Genomic DNA, 20,633 nt, shown 5'->3' with positions numbered 1-20,633 from the left:
AAAGTCTGATAACACTGTATTCTGCACAAACTGGGCTACAAAAATATGTGAGCAACATATGTGTACATGTTTGTATTTTTGAGAAAATAAAGTTTATGAAAAAACGAAAATTGTAAGTCATTGAAATAAGCCCGTATAACGCATAATAAACATTTGTCCACAAGCCTTTTGAGAACTGGATCTTGTAGCCTAGAGTTTTTGCTACAAAATGATTTGATAACCATCTTGACCACTCATTCTTACAAAACAATATAGTAATTAAACTTTTGTAAGACACTTTTAGTGTTAGAAAGGTCATATGCGAGGAGGCGTGAACTATCATGAATATTGATTGTAATTCACACCTTAGGAGACAAAGACCCCTCCCCTGGGCCCATCAATAAGGAATCTGACAGAAAGAGAATGAATGTGAGGGGACTTAATGATCAAAATCAAGTTTTAAGTTAAAATAAGTAATCTGACTATACATTTTCTTTACATAAAGACTTTACTTAATTTTAGACCTACACTACCATTTAAAATAAGTCTCTTCTGCTCACCAAGACTGCATTTATTTGATCCAAAACACAGTAAAAACTGTGATATTGTGAACTATTTTTACAATTTAAAAGAACAGTTTTCTATTTGAATATATTGTAAAATGCAATTTGTGATCAAAGCTGAATTTTCAGCTTCAGTGTCACGTAATCCTTCAGAAATCATTATAATATGCTGATTTTCTAATATGGGCATATTTAAAGTCCATTTTACTCATTTAACCTGAACAGATATTTGCAAGCACAAGCTTTGTTGATGATAATGAGGCAGCATAAACACTAGTTAAAATATAATCTAAACATTTATATTATGTTTATATTATATTACATATCATAAAGCATACAATTTAAATTTCTGCTAAATCTTGCCTATTAGGACATATTTAAATGTTCAATACTCTGAATCCTCGCTGACAAGTCTGGAAACAGTCCCACTAGTAAAATATGTACATGTTTATATAAAATAGCATGTCAACTAATGAAAACTAAATTACTTACTCGTCCGAAATTGTATCCTTGGCTGGATCAAGTCTCTCTTCAAAATACAAACGTTCATCGGAGTCCCGGAAAATTGTAACTCTTCGTAACTATCCAGGAGTTTTCTCACTTGTGTATTGTGCGATCTTCCAAATACGCTGAAAAGTGAATGAACTTTGTTTTTAAGACACAGTCGGGGGCGTTTAAACAAAAAGCACCAGGTTTTGTTGTTATTGTGAGTGTACACAAATAAAAGTAGACCCTTTATAGTCTCTAATGATGTCTTACACTTATCTGTATGCCCCAAAATGACAGACAATTTTATATAATTTCCGCTGTAATGACTAAATAAATCCAGCAGGATGCACTGGCGCATCCGTCGACCCCAGAGGGTTAAATACATGGACATGGGTAACCACATGACATAGACAACAATGACGGGACTAAACTAATGAACATGATAACAAGGCTAAATATAGCTGCAAGCAGTGATGATGGGCCCAAGCACCATGGGTCCATTTCCACTCTGTGGCTTTCGGATACAGCAACAACTCAGCATTAATGTAAACTTGGACCCTAAACATACAATGTGTAATATATATATATATATATATATATATATATATATATATATATATATATATATATATATATATATATATATACACACTCACCTAAAGGATTATTAGGAACACCATACTAATACTGTGTTTGACCCCTTTCAGCCTTCAGAACTGCCTTAATTCTACGTGGCATTGATTCAACAAGGTGCTGAAAGCATTCTTTAGAAATGTTGGCCCATATTGATAGGATAGCATCTTGCAGTTGATGGAGATTTGTGGGATGCACATCCAGGGCACGAAGCTCCGTTCCACCACATCCCAAAGATGCTCTATTGGGTTGAGATCTGGTGACTGTGGGGGCCATTTTAGTACAGTGAACTCATTGTCATGTTCAAGAAACCAATTTGAAATGATTCAAGCTTTGTGACATGGTGCATTATCCTGCTGGAAGTAGCTATCAGAGGATGGGTACATGGTGGCCATAAAGGGATGGACATGGTCAGAAACAATGCTCAGGTAGGCCGTGGCATTTAAACGATGCCCAATTGGCACTAATGGGCCTAAAGTGTGCCAAGAAAACATCCCCCACACCATTACACCACCACCAGCAGCCTGCAGAGTGGTAACAAGGCATGATGGATCCATGTTCTCATTCTGTTTACGCTAAATTCTGACTCTACCATCTGAATGTCTCAACAGAAATCGAGACTCATCAGACCAAGCAACATTTTTCCAGTCTTCAACTGTCCAATTTTGGTGAGCTCTTGCAAATTGTAGCCTCTTTTTCCTATTTGTAGTGGAGATGAGTGGTACCCGGTGGGGTCTTCTGCTGTTGTAGCCCATCCGCCTCAAGGTTGTGCGTGTTGTGGCTTCACAAATGCTTTGCTGCATACCTCGGTTGTAACGAGTGGTTATTTCAGGCAAAGTTGCTCTTCTATCAGCTTGAATCAGTCGGCCCATTCTCCTCTGACCTCTAGCATCAACAAGGCATATTCTCCCACAGGACTGCCGCATACTGGATGTTTTTCCCTTTTCACACCATTCTTTGTAAACCCTAGAAATGGTTGTGCGTGAAAATCCCAGTAACTGAGCAGATTGTGAAATACTCAGACCGGCCCGTCTGGCACCAACAACCATGCCACGCTCAAAATTGCTTAAATCACCTTTCTTTCCCATTCTGACATTCAGTTTGGAGTTCAGGAGATTGTCTTGACCAGGACCACACCCCTAAATGCATTGAAGCAACTGCCATGTGATTGGTTGATTAGATAATTGCATTAATGAGAAATTGAACAGGTGTTCCTAATTATCCTTTAGGTGAGTGTATATGCCACCATTGCAGTTTGACTACAACTTAATGTATTTTAATCCATTGCCATGACAACACTATTAAAGCGATCAAGCATCCCTTTTCCATCAGCAGTGTCTAAACCATTTAAGCAATTTGGGTAAATGTAATAGAACTATTCAAAGTCTGTTGTAAGTGCCACACTTCCGACTACCAGTTGGAGGTGCTATGATCGTGACCCACAATAGCACATCCATGTGATTAGCCCCCAAGAAAAAACATTCAACTCAATTTTTATCTAAATGACACAATGCACTGTGATAAATACAAATTTTTTGCTATAATTTAATAGAATTATTTAGCGAAAAACATATGTAGATCTTAATATTATATTGCACTGATACCATTTTTATTTATCCATAAACTGGCTGTAAAGTAAATTAACAAATGTAATTTATGGCATTAGGTGTTAAGGTAGTCCAAGTAGATTTTAATATGAGCACAGATGTCATTTAGGCTTGTAATTTTGTGGCAATTCTATTGTTGCATATTTTTTTTCTCTGTGCACTGTCAAAATAAATTAAGTACATTAAGTTAAACTGTTAGTCTCTTGATTAATTAAGTCAAATGAAGACATCATTTAGTTTAGAATACTGCATGTTCACACTGACCACACACAAGAACAAATAAATCAATCTGATTGGCTGATGAATCTGACAATCTGACTTTAGATGCCTATTCATGTACACTGTTGAGGGATTCTGAAGACATGACGGGGTGGAGCTCAAACTGATGCGCTGCTTCGGCTAACGAGCATGGCTTCAGGCATGTGATTTGTGAAACTGCTGTCACACTTTTGGCAAAATTTGCCAAATTTATTTATTTATTAGGCATGTTATGCAGCAGAGAAGGCTTTGCTGGTCCTGAGAAATCACCACTGGCCATATACGAACAAATACAATTAGAGTTCATATATTTGAGCATTTATGTACACATTTAAATTCCACAAGTGTTTAAAAAACATGATACATATATGAAAATTGTCATTTTTGTCATATTGTCATATTCTGTATAATGCATATATCTACTTAATATAATTTAGTGGTGGCTCAGCGGTTAAGGCTCTGGATTACTGACCGAAAGGTTGGGGGTTCAAGCCCCAGCACCTCCAAGATACCACTGTTGGGCCCTTGAGCAAGGCCCTTGACCCTGTCTGCTCTAGGGGTGCTGTTTCATGGCTGACCCTGCGCTCTGACCCCAGCTTAGTTGGGATATGCAAAAAACAACTGCATTTCATTGGCCCTGTACCTGTACTCTGCACAATGACAATAAAGTTGAATCTTAATATATTGCCATTTTCAGATTCATAGCTATTCATAAAGCAGGGTTAGTTGTCACACACATGTTTTAAATGTTTTCACACATGCTGGTGAGACGAAACTTAATTTGTTTACTTGTTGCCATATCAAAACTGTGTAGATAAAAAAAATTGCGGAAAAATGTATAACACTTTTGAAGATTCAGATTCAAAAGTTCATTTTAAAGTAGCAAAAGTAAAATCAATTTTCATCTCTGTTTTTACTGTTTATTTAAAATGATCTCCAATCTTTTAGCCTTTTTTGCTGTTTCATGAGGAAGCGCCACGATGTGACAAGACAAAATTTGATTTGTCCAACGTTGCGCGCTTGCGATAAAGACAGCTTTGTTGATTATAAACAGGAGCAATAGTTTTATTGCACCACTCATTTATAGAGACGTGGTACAACACAATTTGCATGACTAATTAACAGGTTTATACCCGTTTATATATGTAAAATCTAAAGTTCAGTAGATATGTGCACTGCTCGCACTCAAAAGCTGCTGAACACTGCACCACAAGTGAAGGCGAGGGGGACAGAGGGCGACGCGATAGAGGGAATTCTCAGCATATTCAAAGTGAAACATGCGGGAATTATTAAAATTGTTCTCAATCCCCTCTATCCCGCGCTTTTGAGCTAACATTCGTTATTGAGATTTTAATCAGGCTACGTAAAATTCTCTTTAACGTGCCCGTGAAAATGTTCACTTGTCCGGACAAGTGTTAATGTTTAGCCCTGTATTAAAACACCTATTAGCCTCGAGTAACACTTAATCTTCACCTGTCGCTGTCCACTCCGTGTGTGAGGACGAGCTGCCTGAGCCCCTCCGCCAACAAAAAATATCAGACGAGAGCACAGACGCAGCGCGACTGGCTAAAATGTTGGTGACATTCATTCTTATGTAAACTAACACGTATGTAAACACAATGGGCAATACTGAGGTCATCAAAAATGGTAGAGGTCGTGTACATATATCGTACGATAAGTTGATAATGTAATTATCATGACAGGCTTATTCTTAAGCATGTCCAAGATAATGTCATGGTCTATGGTGTTGAAGGCAGTACTAAAATCTATTAGTACTAGAAGAGAGATGCAGCCATGGCTAGATGATAAAAGCAAGTCACTTTTACTCTGATGGGGCCTAAATCATAACTGAAATTTTAACAGATACCATTTCTCTGTAAAAATGTACAAAGTACACTACCTTTCCCAGTATTTTAGACATAAATGGAAGATTTGAGATCAATCTATAATAAGCCAACTCTCCACGATCAAGCTGTGGTTTCTTAATAAGGGGTTTGATAGCTTCCATCTTAATATTTCTTGGGAGATGACAAATTAATAATATTGAGAAGAGGTTCTGAGATTACAGAAAAAACCTCTTTCAGTAGCTTAGTGAGTATAGGATATTGCATAAATGTTGTTACTTCTTATGCTTTAATAAGTTTTTTTAGCTCTTCTTGACCTATAGCAGTGCAAGACTGCAGTTGCTTGTAGGGAATACTCCGAGACAATATCTTCTGAGGTGTTGTGGCAGACAGTTGCATAATGAACATTTTCTCTCTGATGGTCTCAATTCTATTAGGAAAAAAATTCAGATACTTATTACTACTGTGATGGAATATCTGGTTAAAAAGAAGCTTTGTTCCTTGTCATTGTAGCCATGGAACTGAATAAAGAATAGTTGTGGTTATTTTCTTTGTTTGCTAAAATATGTAGATCTGGCAGCTTTCAGGGCTTGTCTGTAGCTGGAGGTACTATCCTTGAAACACCTCTAAAATGTTACTCTTCCACAGAACTTTTTCTTATTTATTGGCAAAGCTTGGTAAATTTTGGAACTGACACAAGGGAAATCTATCACTGTCCATCAAGTGGACACAGCCATCTGCTAATTTAAAAATGGCCAAATATTGGCTGATAAATTTGTCTGTCACTAGCCAAAAATGCAGTATTCACCTTTGCTCTGCTTAAATAATGGATAGGGTTTTGTGTATTCTCGTACAACTGTTTTTGTATAGCTGTGCCACAATATCCGCTTGCTTTTATACACAATTGTTGAATGATATGAATGAGGACTGTAATATTATAACAGTCAATAAAATCTTCTCCTGAATATTGTCATGCCTTTTGAACCTTTGGACCCAGGTCCGACAACCTAGGACACACGTGCCAGCGTAATATGAAGTCCCTCGCATCTGCATGTGGCTTGCCAATCAACCACTTGTTGTAATACTTTGTCATAATCACACAGTTATGAGCTGAATGGGAATATAAACACTTAAAATGTGACACAATACGACATTCATGATGCATGAATGGATTGCGCAAGCTGCGCTCTTCTTTCAAGCTGCTGAAACCACAGTGCAGTGTTGCGCTTCACTGTTGGTGAGTGAAACAATGTGTGTGAAAAATGGAAATGTAGCTTTTTACAAAATGTCTGATTTTCTTGCTTCCATAGAAGCACACAAGATTATCATTGGAACATTCTCAAATCATGCTGATAAACATGATTATTAGTTTTTGTTCATGTCAGCTCAAGTGTATGAGGACATATGAAGGAGGACATACCAAATTATGAAGAAATTCTTGAATCCATGCTAATTGTTCAGTTAAAGTTTTTATGCAAGTTGTTATGCTGATAATATAATTTGTAATTGGAAAAAAAGAACTGGTCTTTGACTTTTGAAACACATTGTTGGGGGTTGTGGGTGGGGCACAGTGATTAAAAAGGAAAATTAAAAATGGCACCATGTCAAAAAGGTTCCTGCTTTGGCCTATAATATTCCAAATAAAGAATATTAAAGGCCATAAAGTGGTCTGCTACACCCCTCCACAAACCTCCTCCTTCCCAAACCAATCTGACTCAGTGCCCCTGTTACGTTGACTGGCATGTTGTCCTATTTAGATTTTTTTTGGCTTCTCTCAGCGGTGGATGGATTTATGACTGATTAGGCAACACTGTGGCTAAATGTGACCTGGAATGATGCATAAAAATAAAACAGAAGGAGGCGTGACTTGAGACCAGATTGTTTACAGCACATCTCTTGGCTCAGCGAGTATTGATGCTGACTTCCACCCCTGTAGTCACAAGTTTGAAAGTGCTGAGTGACTCCAGCCAGTACTCCTAAGCAACCAAATTGGCCTAGTTGTTAGGGAAGGTAGAGTCACATGGGGTAAACTCCTCGTGGTCGCGATTAGTTGTTCTTGTGTGTGGTAATTTGTGCGTGGATCGCGGAGAGTAGCATGAGCCTCCACATGCTTGGAGTCTCCACGGTGTCATGCACAATGAGCCATATGATCAGATGCACTGATTGACTGTCTCAGAAGACTGATTGAGGTGAGTAACCGTACCACGAGGACCTACTAAGTAGTGGGAAATGGGCATTCCAGATTGGGGGAAAAAGGGATTAAAAAAATAAAAAATAAATAAAAATTCAAAGTGTGATGCAAAGATGAATTGTTTCACATTATAAGGGTTAATATTATTATTGCTCATTGCTCCAACATTATCACACAGGAAGACAGCATGTTGTTACTGAATGTTCCAGTACCTTGACGTCGGCCCCATTCTGCTGAGTTACTGACCAGTTGCATCTCCCATCTGCCATTTTTAAATCAATTCAAAAGTGTTGACCTTCTCCTGTGACATGAACTCAGAGATCAGGGTTCTTGACCAACGTTAAGCAATGAAGTAATCGCATTCGCATAAGCGTGATTAAGAGTTTCCTTTTTCCCTTTAAGATTATTTATTTTCTTTTTTTTACTGGCAAGAGTAAAAAGATATCTGCACCGACAAGGTTATTGATCCTCTGAGCTTTGGGACACTTATGACTCAATTACCTGTGATACAATTACGATGTTGTGCTTTTAAACAGCTGGGATTAATCAGCAGCATTATGTCTGTTAACAATTTACTATCTCAATGCCAGTCAGGTTTCAGGAAACATTATTCAACTACCACTGCTCTTTTGAAATTTACAAATGATATTTTCTCTAGTTTTGATAACAATATGAGTACTGGAGCCATCTTCTTAGATCTTACAAAAGCGTTTGATTTAGTTGATCATTATCTGCTCCTGGATAAATTATACATAATTGGCCTTTCCTGTTCATCTCTTCTGTGGTTTAATTCATATCTCCATCACCGCCGTCAGTGTGTGTCCTTCAGGGGTAGTCAGTCGAATTTTACAGGTGTAGATAAAGGCATACCCCAGGGTTCTTCACTTGGGCCTTTGTTATTTTCCATTTTTATTAATGACTTGCCACTCTGCTGTTCAGGATGTGACATTCATCTTTATGCAGATGATACAATTATATATTGCTCCAATTTGAATATTTCTGACATAAATTATTCCTTACAGTGTGACTTTGATTCTGTCCAGCACTGGCTGTCATTCAATAAACTTCTGTTGAATAAGTCAAAATCTTACTGTATGCTTTTCCAGAAGAAAGAGAGAAATAATCTTAATCTGCATTTTCTGGATTCTTCTCCTTTAGAGTTAATTGAAAAATCTAAATATCTCGGTGTTTGGCTAGAAAATGATCTTTCATTCAAAGCTCATATACACACGCTTAACAACAAACTTAGTTTTCGTCTTAAAACATTATATCAATCGATAGACTGCTTTAATTTTCAGGTTAGGAGAAGAATAGTCTCCCAGTTGCTGCTACCTATACTAGACTATGCAGATATTATATATGCTAACACTACTGTCACTTGTCTACACTCTCTCAATGTGGTATACAACAGCCTGTGTCGATTCGTCCTTCGCTGCCCCTATAGGACACATCATTGTGTGATGTATGACCAGCTGTCCTGGCTTGCACCCTCAGCCAGAAGACAATTTCATTGGTTTCAGCTTATATTTAAATGCATTCACTTTCAATATCCATATTATTTATCGCAATATTTAGTGCCTTATAGCTCACAATATAATCTTCGTCACAATGAACAGATCTTCTTTACTGTTCCTAGAGCTAAGAGAGAAATTGGGAAATATGCCTTCTGTGTTAAAGCCCCTCGTGACTGGAACAGCCTTCCTGCATTTATCCGCCGCTTACATCTTTTCCTCTGTTCCGAACTACTTTGTTAACACATCTTGAGAATACTTGTCTATGTTTCTAATATTTCAGATTTAGCATTATTATGTGTCATGTTAGCTATGGGTGTATGAATGTGTTTATTTGTAGAAATACATATCTAGTGATGTCAACTTTGTCAGTTATTTTTGGGATTATTGGGTCACACTTATTACCACTCTTAAAATGCTTGACTTTCAGAGCACCATCATGCTGAGTCTAAGATTAAATAAGGTGTTATTGTTTAGTGGTATACATACCACAGTTTGGGAACCATTGTGATTTACTTTACTTTCTGTGAAGGGGAGGGATAGGGAGAGCTTGTGTGTGTGTGTGTGCGTGTGTGTGTATGTGTGTGTGTGTGTCGTGAGTGTGTTTAGGTTTTTCTTGTATCTTGTATACTGTATCTACTCTGTTGTTTTACTTTTCTATATTGCTTGGATATGTTACTGAGGACCCCCATGAAAACGAGATGTTTCATCTCATGAGGCTGATCCTCTAATAAATGTTTATAAATAAATAAATGTGTTTTCAGTGTAGATATTACCGGTACATTAAAACGCACAGTATTATTGTGAAAGACAAATGGCATAAATTAAAAAATAAATATACATGTTTTCATCTAACAGTTTTAATTAAACACTGTTTTTTTTCATTATCATTATGGATACAAAATTAATTAACTTTTGAAGAATAAATAAGGCTTTGACTTCTTATATTTAGCTTGCATTTGTCCTCTAACAACTTAAGAGACTTCTGAAGACCTGATAACATTTCTAGTAAGGCAGTGGTTCCCAAACTTTTTGCAGTGGTGTACCCCTTCAAACATTCAACATCCTTTTGTGTACCCCCTCTCTAACGCATAGAATATGGATATAGAACACATGTAAAAATGGGTCTCTACCGTGCAAGAAAATGTGATTGAAAATTACTGCGTGTGAATATGGAAAATTATGACACCTGTCATCAAAGCTTTTGAACTTATACCATCAGAATCAAAACTCCCTATGCATCTAACCTTAAATACAAATTATGTTTTAAACTGCAAAGAAAAAAATAAACTCAAACCGTGGACGACTGACATGTGCGAGTCTGGTAAACAGTGAAGTATTTTTCTTGCTATCACTAAGCTATGTCACCTAGCACTGGGCTGGGCTAGCGAAAAAATATATTTGTGTGACGCACAACGAATGAGTAATTATTAGATAGAGTTATTTCATTGCATATTTTTCTGACCTTTATGACACAACCATTTTTGTGTTTCTACACTAGAGGGCACACAAATAATTTTTGCCAGTGAGAAATGCTTGAACAGGGTTTGAATTTTATTTTAGACTGTGATGAAATTGAAAGAACGTTAAATCTCAAAATGTTATTCACGTACCCTCATTGTCACCTCACGTACCCCCAGGGGTACGCGTACACCAGTTTGGGAAACACTGCAGAAAGGGAACATCGTGAGCAACGATGCTCCCTATGTTTTTGTGATTGGGATAATCCTAGAAATGACTGACTCCCTGACCAGTGTCCTGACTAATGAACTAGGGAGCTCATTAAGAGGCACCCTAACACATTTTGACTCAGATCAAAACTTAATTTTTGTGTGTCATTTTGCATGGTTGTAAGTGAAAAGCCTGTGTGTGTGTGTGTGTGTGTGTGTGTGTGTGTGTGTGTGTGTGTGTGTGTGTGTGTGTGTGTGTGTGTGTGTGTGTGTGTGTGTGTGTGTGTGTTCGTTCCAGCTCATGACCAGGGCACAGGACAGAGTAATTAAATAGTTCAGCCTTTAGCGGGGGACCATTCCAAATTTATCTCAATCTCAGCATTCTTTAGGATTAAAGGTTAGAGGGTAGGGGAAAGGATCTGAGGTTTGATTTATCTCCATATTTATCTTAATAATTAACAAAAGCATGACTTAAGTTCATGTAAGAGGTCATTGCAAGATGGAAAGAGAGATTAAAGTAAAGAAAGGAGAGAGAGATGTGCCATAGTTTGACCATGGAATCTGTATGAATAATCACCCAAAGTTGCAAAAAAAGACATTTACTTGTTTTATTAAGTAAATGGATTGTCAATAAATACTTCACTGCTTAAAAGACCATCTTAGACCAGCATGAATTTCTATCTTTCCATGTAAAGTGATCCTGGTTAAACTGGATTGCATGTGGTTAGTGAATATGATGCAGGTTTTTGCACTGAAATAATACGCAAAAAAGACGTTTAGTGAATTCTCCGCATTCAAAACTTATGGTCGACACCAGTTAGTGATTCTTGAATTGGCACACCCTCAAATTCATAAAGCATGGTGTAAAGTGAACAATGGAAAGGAGGAGACAAGAACCGGCTTGACAATATAAATACAATTTTTATGTAAAACTGAAACCAAAAGACACAAACACACATAGGACGGACAGCTGCCCGTAAACGTTCTCTCTCTGTCGCACCACCATCCGCAGTCGGCCTTTATCCCTCTCGGAGGCTTGATTAGCCTGATAAGGGACCGGGTGTGTAAAATCCCGACCAGGCCCAGCCCTCCGCCCTGTCACATTCCTCCCTCGTTCTCTCAGGCCTGGGAGACAATTTCCCCAATGATAATTAAGCATTACTTGTGGGAGCATAACACCCATGCCCAGAGTGGATCATATATTTGACCTGTACTACAACCAGACCAGATGCAACCTACATTGCTCTATTGCAAACATCAACGTCTTTCTCCTTTCCGAAGTACAGTATGCTGAACGTGATTGCATATGTTTTCTTGTGCATCAGAGCAACCTGGAGCATGCTGTGTTCCTATATTGCTCCCACTCTGAGCACTATGTAGGGCTCAGTGTTAGGGAGAGAGTGGGAAAATTAATGACCAGTGAGCATGTGGTGAAATGTAACCCAGCGGCCCTGTGTGACTGTGGCTTCATAGCCTGCAATTAAGCACTCTCTCCTTCCTCTCTCTTCTCCGCTTTACATTAAAGCTTTAGCATGCCAGAGGGATGAATTCGGTCATTGCACTGCCCGGTTGTGGATTCAAGGACAGAGGTTAAGTGTGTGGTACCCACACAGATTAAGAGCACCTTTTAAGTGTACATTAAATTACTTGAAGACATTGAGGAAGAAAATAGAACACATAATGACTTTGAACTTTAACCCAGTGAAAGCAAATCCACATGTTTGCATTCCATGTCACCAAACAGTGTGTGTGTGTGTGTGTGTGTGTGTGTGTGTGTGTGTGTGTGTGTGTGTGTGTGTGTGTGTGTGTGTGTATATATATATATATATATATATATATATATATATATATATATTTATAATCACATTACATTATCACTGGATCACAATAAAAATAATAAGAATTATCATAACCCAGCAAACATATTATCAAAAAAAATGTAAGTACTATAAAACAATTAACACAACAGTAAAAAATAATACCTTAAAAAACATTGGCACACAAACCCATTCATTACTTAAAAAGCTGCAACAAATCCAAATGTCTCCCATAGAGGTTGACCGATAGATGGATTTTGCAGAGACCAATAATAAGGTGGGAAAACAGGTCAATAGCTGATTAATCAGAAAATAGTTTTCTAAATCAATAATATGAATGAAAACATTCCACTCTGACAAATTATTACAGAATTAACAATAATGACTTAATAAAAACATAACATAAACATAATCTGAACTTGTAAGAATTAATCATGTGATACTTGAACAGTCCTGTAAAACAATTGCTACCTAACAACAAAACCTCACAGAATAGTCATGTATAGTATCTAAAATTATTATAAAATTAGCCAAAATATTTAATAAACAAACAGATAAGAAGCAGGGGAAGTGTAAATAGTTTATGAATGATGGGCGTTTGAGATCAGCAAAGGTTGCTGTGGACACAGATCTCCTGTGCAAGTGTAGATGTTGTATGACTGATGAGATCATAGTAAGCCTAGCAAACAGTTATTCAAAGGATCTTTTACTATGTACTTTAAACTATGTACCCTTGTCACTACAGTTTACCAGAGATGCAATATCTTGTTATTTCTCTTAACCCTCAGTCCTGCCATTGGGTCCATGAGGAAACTAAATAATTGTCAAAATAGATTGTAAATAATTGTAAAATACAGTCTTTCCCAACACAAAATAGATATAGTTTGAAAGCTTAGAAGCATTAATTTGCAATGCATGCAGGCATTATGACCAAAACTGAACAATTGCTTTGAAATTATCAGACAAATCAGAAGTGTTCCATATAGATTTTTTTTTATTGCACTAAATATTATTGCAATCTGTAAAAACATCAATCTCATCAAATAGCCATGTGTCATATGTTGTTAGAAAGCTCTAAAAAAGTAGAATACAACTAGCCTGTTTGTTGTACTAAAAATTATAGTGAGTAATAGCTAAGTATATGTCTTTGACAATTATGTTGGTGTTGCTTAAAAGCAGCGTTTTCACTTATAACTTCACAAAAAAGAAAAAGAAAAGAAAATATCACATACCATTATTTAGAGGATGGGATTATCTTTAAAACGAGCCAACACAAGGTAATCGGATGCATAGATCATTAGATTATCCACACGAAGCACAATGTTACCACCAGGAGATGGCGCCAAGTAAATGGCACTGAGTCAAAAGGCACTCATTCTGTGACATCTCATTACTAAAATCATGTCTGCATGCTATGCAAACTTTTAGTCATTGTTGTGTTTGCATGTGTAATTCATTCTTGTATACAATTTTTATGTTTTATTTGTTTGGAGAGGCTTTTGGACACATGGAGGTGTTTTATGATAAATCATTTTTGATTGCTTTGTTTTATCAACACAAAACCTTTCTCCAATACAGTTGACATGATTGGGAACTAAACAAAAGCAGTTTTTCAGAGCCACCTTATTTACACCTAGAGATATATAATGTCAAATAAGGAAAAAAGTTATTTTTTTGGCAACATTTTTTTGTGATTTCTTTAGCTTCTCTGAATGTATCATTATCTATATAATATATATTTTTTAAATGTTATAAGCCTTTCATTTTGGGTATGGCATTGAAACAGGAAATCTTTAAAAACACATTCAGAGCTTAAAAAACTTACCACAACAGAAACATCTTTATCCTGTACCTCGCGTAACGTTGCTGTTAATCTTTCTTTATGTCTCTGTCTCTCTTTCTCTCTATCTCTCTCCATTTGCCAGTCTTTTTTCCAAGTACCTTATGCCATTTAAGCACTTCAGGTCATCACCATAGCACCGACGTAGGACTCAGTGGTTGCAGCCACAACCCATGAACCAATTGACAAGTGTATGATCCCACAGTTATCTTGGCAGAAGCAGTTTAAACTGTGACAATTGATTTTGAGGAGCAGAACGTGAACAGTTGCAAGGAGGAGGCACATGTCAAACAAACATTGTAACAGACATAGTTGACCCACTTCCTTGTTCCTCAACATACCCCATGTGAAAATGTCATTGAGTTCAATGTTTTGCTCACATCTGACCCACATTTGAGTATGCATGTACTCGGGGGCATTCCTCTGCTTGTTTATGTCCAACGTACTGTAGCTTGTTTTCGATTTTGTGAATAATGCATTGAATTAGACTGGAAATGTGTCTATCTGGTTGCTGATTGCAACATGAAAAAGCAGTACAAAAGGTTTTCTGGCAGCTTAATTTCTTTAAACGGATCAACTATATTTTACTTATTTGCCATTGTCTGTCCTGACTTACCTGCAGAGCTGTACAAAGTATATTGATTTAACAATCAGTAATATGCAAGCTGATGTGCCAGCAGAGGAGGTGCAAAATCCCCCCTCTTAAAGGGAGATTGACTTCTTCCTACATTTAAAATGTATATGTATAAAATCTTTTACCTCTTTGGATAATGCAGCCTATCTTAGTCATTTTGAATCTTCAGTCATTTCAGACCCCTTGAATCTACAGCGTAAGAGTTTTTCAGATTTGTCTGTCCCCTCTGGCAAATTTGAATTTGATTACATCTGTGCTGAAAGACACCCTTACTGTGGGTACAAGCCCCTACTACAGTGATCAGATAGGAACTTGAGTCTTGAGTTGAGTTATCATTCTATTCAACGTTCACTATATTTTTTTATCTACTTATTTTCTTTGATCTAATATTGGCTGCTTCATACTGAGCCCCTAGATGAAGTTTACATCTTTCTGTAATATCTCTGGACAAGTTTCGATCTGTCCATTTGGCTAACATTCATGTTTATGTTCAGCCCTTTAAACATTTTTGGTCCTTATTATTAATGCTCATACTTCACTATTCACAATTACTATTTACTCTACACTATACCAGTATATTCAATATACCTGTACGTTATTTACTATAGGATCACTATTACTATTGCTTGTACTTAAGAGTTTGGGATCTGAACAAACCCCTATTCTTAACAATGACACCTCATATCATGTGACTTGTTTAGCAGAGATGTGTAATTGTTTTTTTGGGGTTTTTTTTAACCTTTTTATTGGGCAATATAGTTGTTGAAAAAACAAATCCCTTGGGGACCAGAATACTATATGGCATGGGTTGGCCACCTTTTTTGACATGAAGTGCCATTTTTCAATCCCTTTTAGATTAGACAACAATCACCTTGTCACCACAATCACCACTGCCATCCAATGTAGTTTTGAACTCTTATGCAAATTAACCATGGTTTTACTACAGTAACCATAGTTTAACCCTGGTATTTGTAGTCAAACCATAGTAATCACAAAATTGACCATGGTTACTAGTCATAGTTACTGGAATATTAATACAGTAAAACCATAGTTACTGTTGGAAACTACAGTATTGCTGTAGTAAACTATGGTTAATTGTATCCAGTGTTGCCAACTATTTTCAAGGGAAAGTAGTTAAAGCCTGCTCGAAAAGTAGCTAAATGTCGCCAGATGACGTCATGCGTCATTAGCATATTAATGACGTCATCGCGTCGTATTTGCATTCTGCCTAATTTGTCGGTACTGTAGCCTACTTCAGTTTATAATAACGGTTATCTCCCCTAAACCGTGCTCATACTGTTTTTATATAAGTATATAGCCGAATGTCCAGTAAAACGGTTCTCAATTACATATTTTCCGTTAGACAACGGAACGGAACGGAACTTAGCTAACGTTACGTTTATGAGTTTGAAGAAGGTTTATTGTTGTGTTTGGATAAGTAAAATGTATAGAGTCTGTAAATATACAATCTGAAGTCGGAGAGTTCAGAAACCGAACCGGAATGAACTAAAACTCTGATTAGTAGTGAATATAAGCGCATGCCAAGAAAAAACGGTCAAATTAAATGTTGTGAATTAAAACAAAGACGGCAGCTGCTATGTGATCACTGATTGGTTCCTGCTAACACAGCGTGCACATGCGCAGCTCATTCATGTCTATGTCCGCTGGCGTGCAGTCAACGGAATGTGCTGCTCCTCTCAGCCGCTCACTGAACAGAGCAGACGCAGCGGGGAAGTAAGACCTCACGCTTGCAGTACTGGCGATATTTGGAATTTGGAAAGTTGCTAAAGTTTGTCCAAAAAGTCGCTAGATTTGTCGCTAGTCGCTTTTTTGAAAAAATGTCGCTAAAGGGGTCTGAAAAGTCGCTAAAAATAGCGACAAAGTCGCTAAGTTGGCAACAATGATTGTATCAAAATCATGGCTTCCCCTTCAAAATACATGGTTACTACAGTCATGGTTATTACAATATTACTATTGTAAAATCATTATGATTAAGGAGTGTTTGTGTGTGGGTAAAAATCTCTAACATTGATAGCGGTATATTCTTATTTATATCAAGTGTTGTTCTGAAAGCAAAAAGGAACAAATAAAATAGGAGAATGTGGCATCCACTCAACTCCACAGCGAAACAGATGCGAAGCAGACGGATTTGCTTGCACAACTCACCGAAAGTGAAAGTGGTATCAGTGGCTCATGATGCACAAATGGATTGGACGCGCTGCACTCATCTGTTGGCTTGCGCCGTTTAGTCACATTTTAACAGTGTTTAACTTCCTTTTTAAACTCATAACTAATTAAAACACGCTGTGTGGTTATGAGGAGGGAATACATCAAGAGGTAGTTTGGCATGCATTTATTAAGGAATTCATTTACATAAAGAAAATACATACTTCTCTCTCTCAATGTAGCTCACGTGCCAGTGATTACCCCTCTGCATGCCAATAGTGGTCCTCGTACCATAAGTTGCTTTTCCCTGTTATAGGGACTTGGGGTTGGACTCTTTTGACCTGGGGCCAGTAAACAACCACCCACAATTTAGCAGCCATACTGTTGCACTGTAGCAACCACAAAGAACACCCAAGCAACCGCATAGTAATGCAGTAAAATCTACTTAGAACACCTTAGCAACCTGCAACAGCGTAGTAACGTGGTAGTGTGGTAACCACCCTAGCATTGTTGTGGCAAGTTTCGCTAGGGTAAACACCACTCACATTTTCCTCCGAAAATGTACAAAACTTGTTTAGGAAAACAATTTTAGGCACATTGTGTTAAAATTTGTAATGTAATTTCAAATGTTTACGCTTATCTTCTCACTCTCTAGATAAGAGAGCATGGCTCTCCATCCTCACACCATCAGCTAAAGAAGCGCAAGGCTCCAGCACCTCCGCCCACTCCATCCCCCAGTACACCTGAGCCTGTTATGCCCACCCCTGAGCACACCACGCCTGTGCGGGCCCCCAGTATCCCTGTGCCATCGGAAAGGATACCTCTGCAAACTCCTGCCACCAAGTCTCCAGCTGATGACTCCAGGTCTGATCTGAGCCACAGTATTGAGGATTCAGAACCAGCCAGGTCCATCTGCTCCAGCGGTGATGATGTGGCTGCAGGATCCAGCAGCAGCAGTCTAGCTGAGGAACCTGTGGCACATCAGGCTCATGTGATAGCTGCTTACACTACATCTAAACGAGAAGCTGAACCTGTGCTTAAATACAAGGAAGAAGCAGCTATCCACACAACGACAGAAGACACAGAAGCAGCACTGGAGCTAAAAATGGATGAGATGGAGAACAACCGCAATAGTGGAATAGGTAATGTAACAAAGTCTTTTGTTAGAGATATCCAAACAAATTGGGAAATTGAGGAATGATGTAACAGCCACATTTGTAATAAAATGCTGCACTGTTATCAGACACACAGCATTAGCCACTTTCACACAAGAAACTTGACGTTTTAATATTAAAGTGTGTCATTTTTTCAATGTTAAAATAATTATTTTATCCCAGCTTGATATGCAAAGACAACACTAAATCAGTTTAAAATTGAATCTAGAGTGCAAAAGTTGAGTGGGGGATGACTGATAAAGAAGACCAGTGTATCTGGAGTCCAGATTTTGATTACATGCCAACCTTATAACGCATCACTGATTTCTGTGAGCATAACATACCACCCCCTGAAAAATAATGTTCCTGGTGATATACAATGAACAGTTCTCAACCTGCAAATGAAATCCCATTTCCCAAAACATTAATTAACTGGATTATCTGTCAAATTCACAGTATAAAGTTTGATGATACCACTTGAGGTGATGATGATGTTTTTGGACAAGCAGTTGCTTCTCCCACTCGTACTCTTTTTTTTTTTTTTTTTTTGTCAAAACTTTTTGTCAAACTTCGAGCACAGAGACAGAATTTCAGGTTCAGCACAAAATCATTGTGATAATTCTGGAAATAGAAATATGTTTCCTTGAAACATTAACTCTTAGGCTGACAAAGTTGCGTAACACATCAAACTATGTTGATTGATGCAACCTTTAATTAGGAGGTGGCATGAGTTCATGTGTCAGGTGAGATGAGGCTGCATTGTGTAATTGACTTCAAGGGCACGCTTGCAGATACTCTTCTTTTGTAACGATTCCCCGTTGTCTGCCCTGTGTTCTCTGTCGCACTATCACGTTTATGTCATATTTCCTGGTCTGTTCCGTGTTTTCCGTTTCACCTGTCACCGTTCACGCTCCATGTCGCGTTTTCCTTGTTGTTCGCCCCGTGTTTCACTGTCCTTGTCTAAACTACATTTCCCACAATTCCCGGTCTCCCTCACTGCCTGCATTCGTCATTGTTTTCACCTGTGTCTCGTTCAGTCTCCACTTTGTACGTGTATTTAAACCCTGATTCTTTGTTTAATCACTGTCGATCGTTGTTTGTATTCGGTATGTTGTCAAGCCTGATCTGTGTATCCTTTACCCGAGTTCCTAGTTCTGTTTTGTGTTTTTGTTCCCTCGTGTGTAATCTGATTCATTGTGTTTTCAGTTGCCTGTTTTCCCATCGTGGACTTTTCTTTGTGTTTACCCTTTTATTTATTATATGTTAAATATTCATTGTGTTTTCAGTTGCCTGTTTTCCCATCGTGGACTTTTCTTTGTGTTTACCCTTTGATTTATTAAATGTTAAATAAAACCGCATTTGGATCCGCACCTCTTGTCCGTCTTATCCTGTGTTTACACTAGACGTTACAGAACGATCGACCCAATAATGACTCCAGCGGTTATCTGGGCATGCTGCCGCCTCCTGGACCTGAAGCAAGGAAGCTGCCCGGTGGAGGATCACATTAGGGACTTCCTTTACCTAGCGAGCGCCACCGACTATCCTGACTCCTCCCTGGTGGTGTTCTTCCAGGCTAGCCTGACCGGTACGCTCCAGGAGCGGTTGCCGCCGGCGACACGTGGCTGGACGCTCTGTGAGTTCATGGAAGAGACACTTCTGGCATGCGGCTCGCTATTTACTGTGGATGTGGTTGAGGATCCTGCCTCTCCTCCCACGGCGGTGACCCTCCAGTCATCCTTGGCTCATCCTCTTCCACCTGCCCCACCGGTCAGCGAGCTCGCCCCCACGCCTGTCATCATCCATGAGCCAGCACGGTCGACTTCGTCCGCCCGGAGGAGGAGAAGAAGACGGGCTTCCGCCTTCCGGCCAACGTCAGCCACGGTCAGCGAGCCAGAGCCCACGCCTGCCCCGGTCTGCGAACCAGAGCCCACGCCTGTCACCGTGAGCGGGCCAGAGCCCACGCCTGTCACGGTGAGCGAGCCTGTGCCCACGTCAGCCACGGTCAGCGAGCTTGAGCCCATGCCAGCCACGGCCTGCGAGCCTGAAGCCACCCCGACCAGGAACAGTGTACCCACGCATACCACAGTCAACGAGCCAGCGCCTGTAGCCTCGACCGTCCCTGAGCCAGCGCCTGTAGCCTCGACCGTCCCTGAGCCAGCGCCTGTAGCCTCGACCGTCCCTGAGCCAGCGCCTGTAGCCTCGACCGTCCCTGAGCCAGCGCCTGTAGCCTCGACCGTCCCTGAGCCAGCACCAGCAGCCATGACTGTCCAAGAACCA

At 38.8% G+C, this 20,633-nt stretch overlaps 1 protein-coding gene across 5 annotated transcripts in view; it reads left to right on the top strand.

The window, feature by feature from the left end:
- cobl (cordon-bleu WH2 repeat protein) overlaps window positions 1-20,633 on the top strand; it is a 132,748-nt gene that overhangs the window by 92,546 nt on the left and 19,569 nt on the right. For all 5 annotated transcript variants that reach the window (XM_052143766.1, XM_052143764.1, XM_052143763.1 and 2 more), the window contains one exon: window positions 17,858-18,344. In XM_052143766.1, the coding sequence (XP_051999726.1) occupies window positions 17,858-18,344 (487 nt within the window). The remainder of the gene's footprint in view (window positions 1-17,857; window positions 18,345-20,633) is intronic.

This window comes from Xyrauchen texanus, chromosome 15, assembly GCF_025860055.1.
Source record: "Xyrauchen texanus isolate HMW12.3.18 chromosome 15, RBS_HiC_50CHRs, whole genome shotgun sequence".
Classification (NCBI taxonomy): Eukaryota; Metazoa; Chordata; class Actinopteri; order Cypriniformes; family Catostomidae; genus Xyrauchen; species Xyrauchen texanus.
The sequence above is the reverse complement of the archived record's forward strand: the minus strand, read 5'-3'. Positions and strand labels throughout refer to the sequence as shown.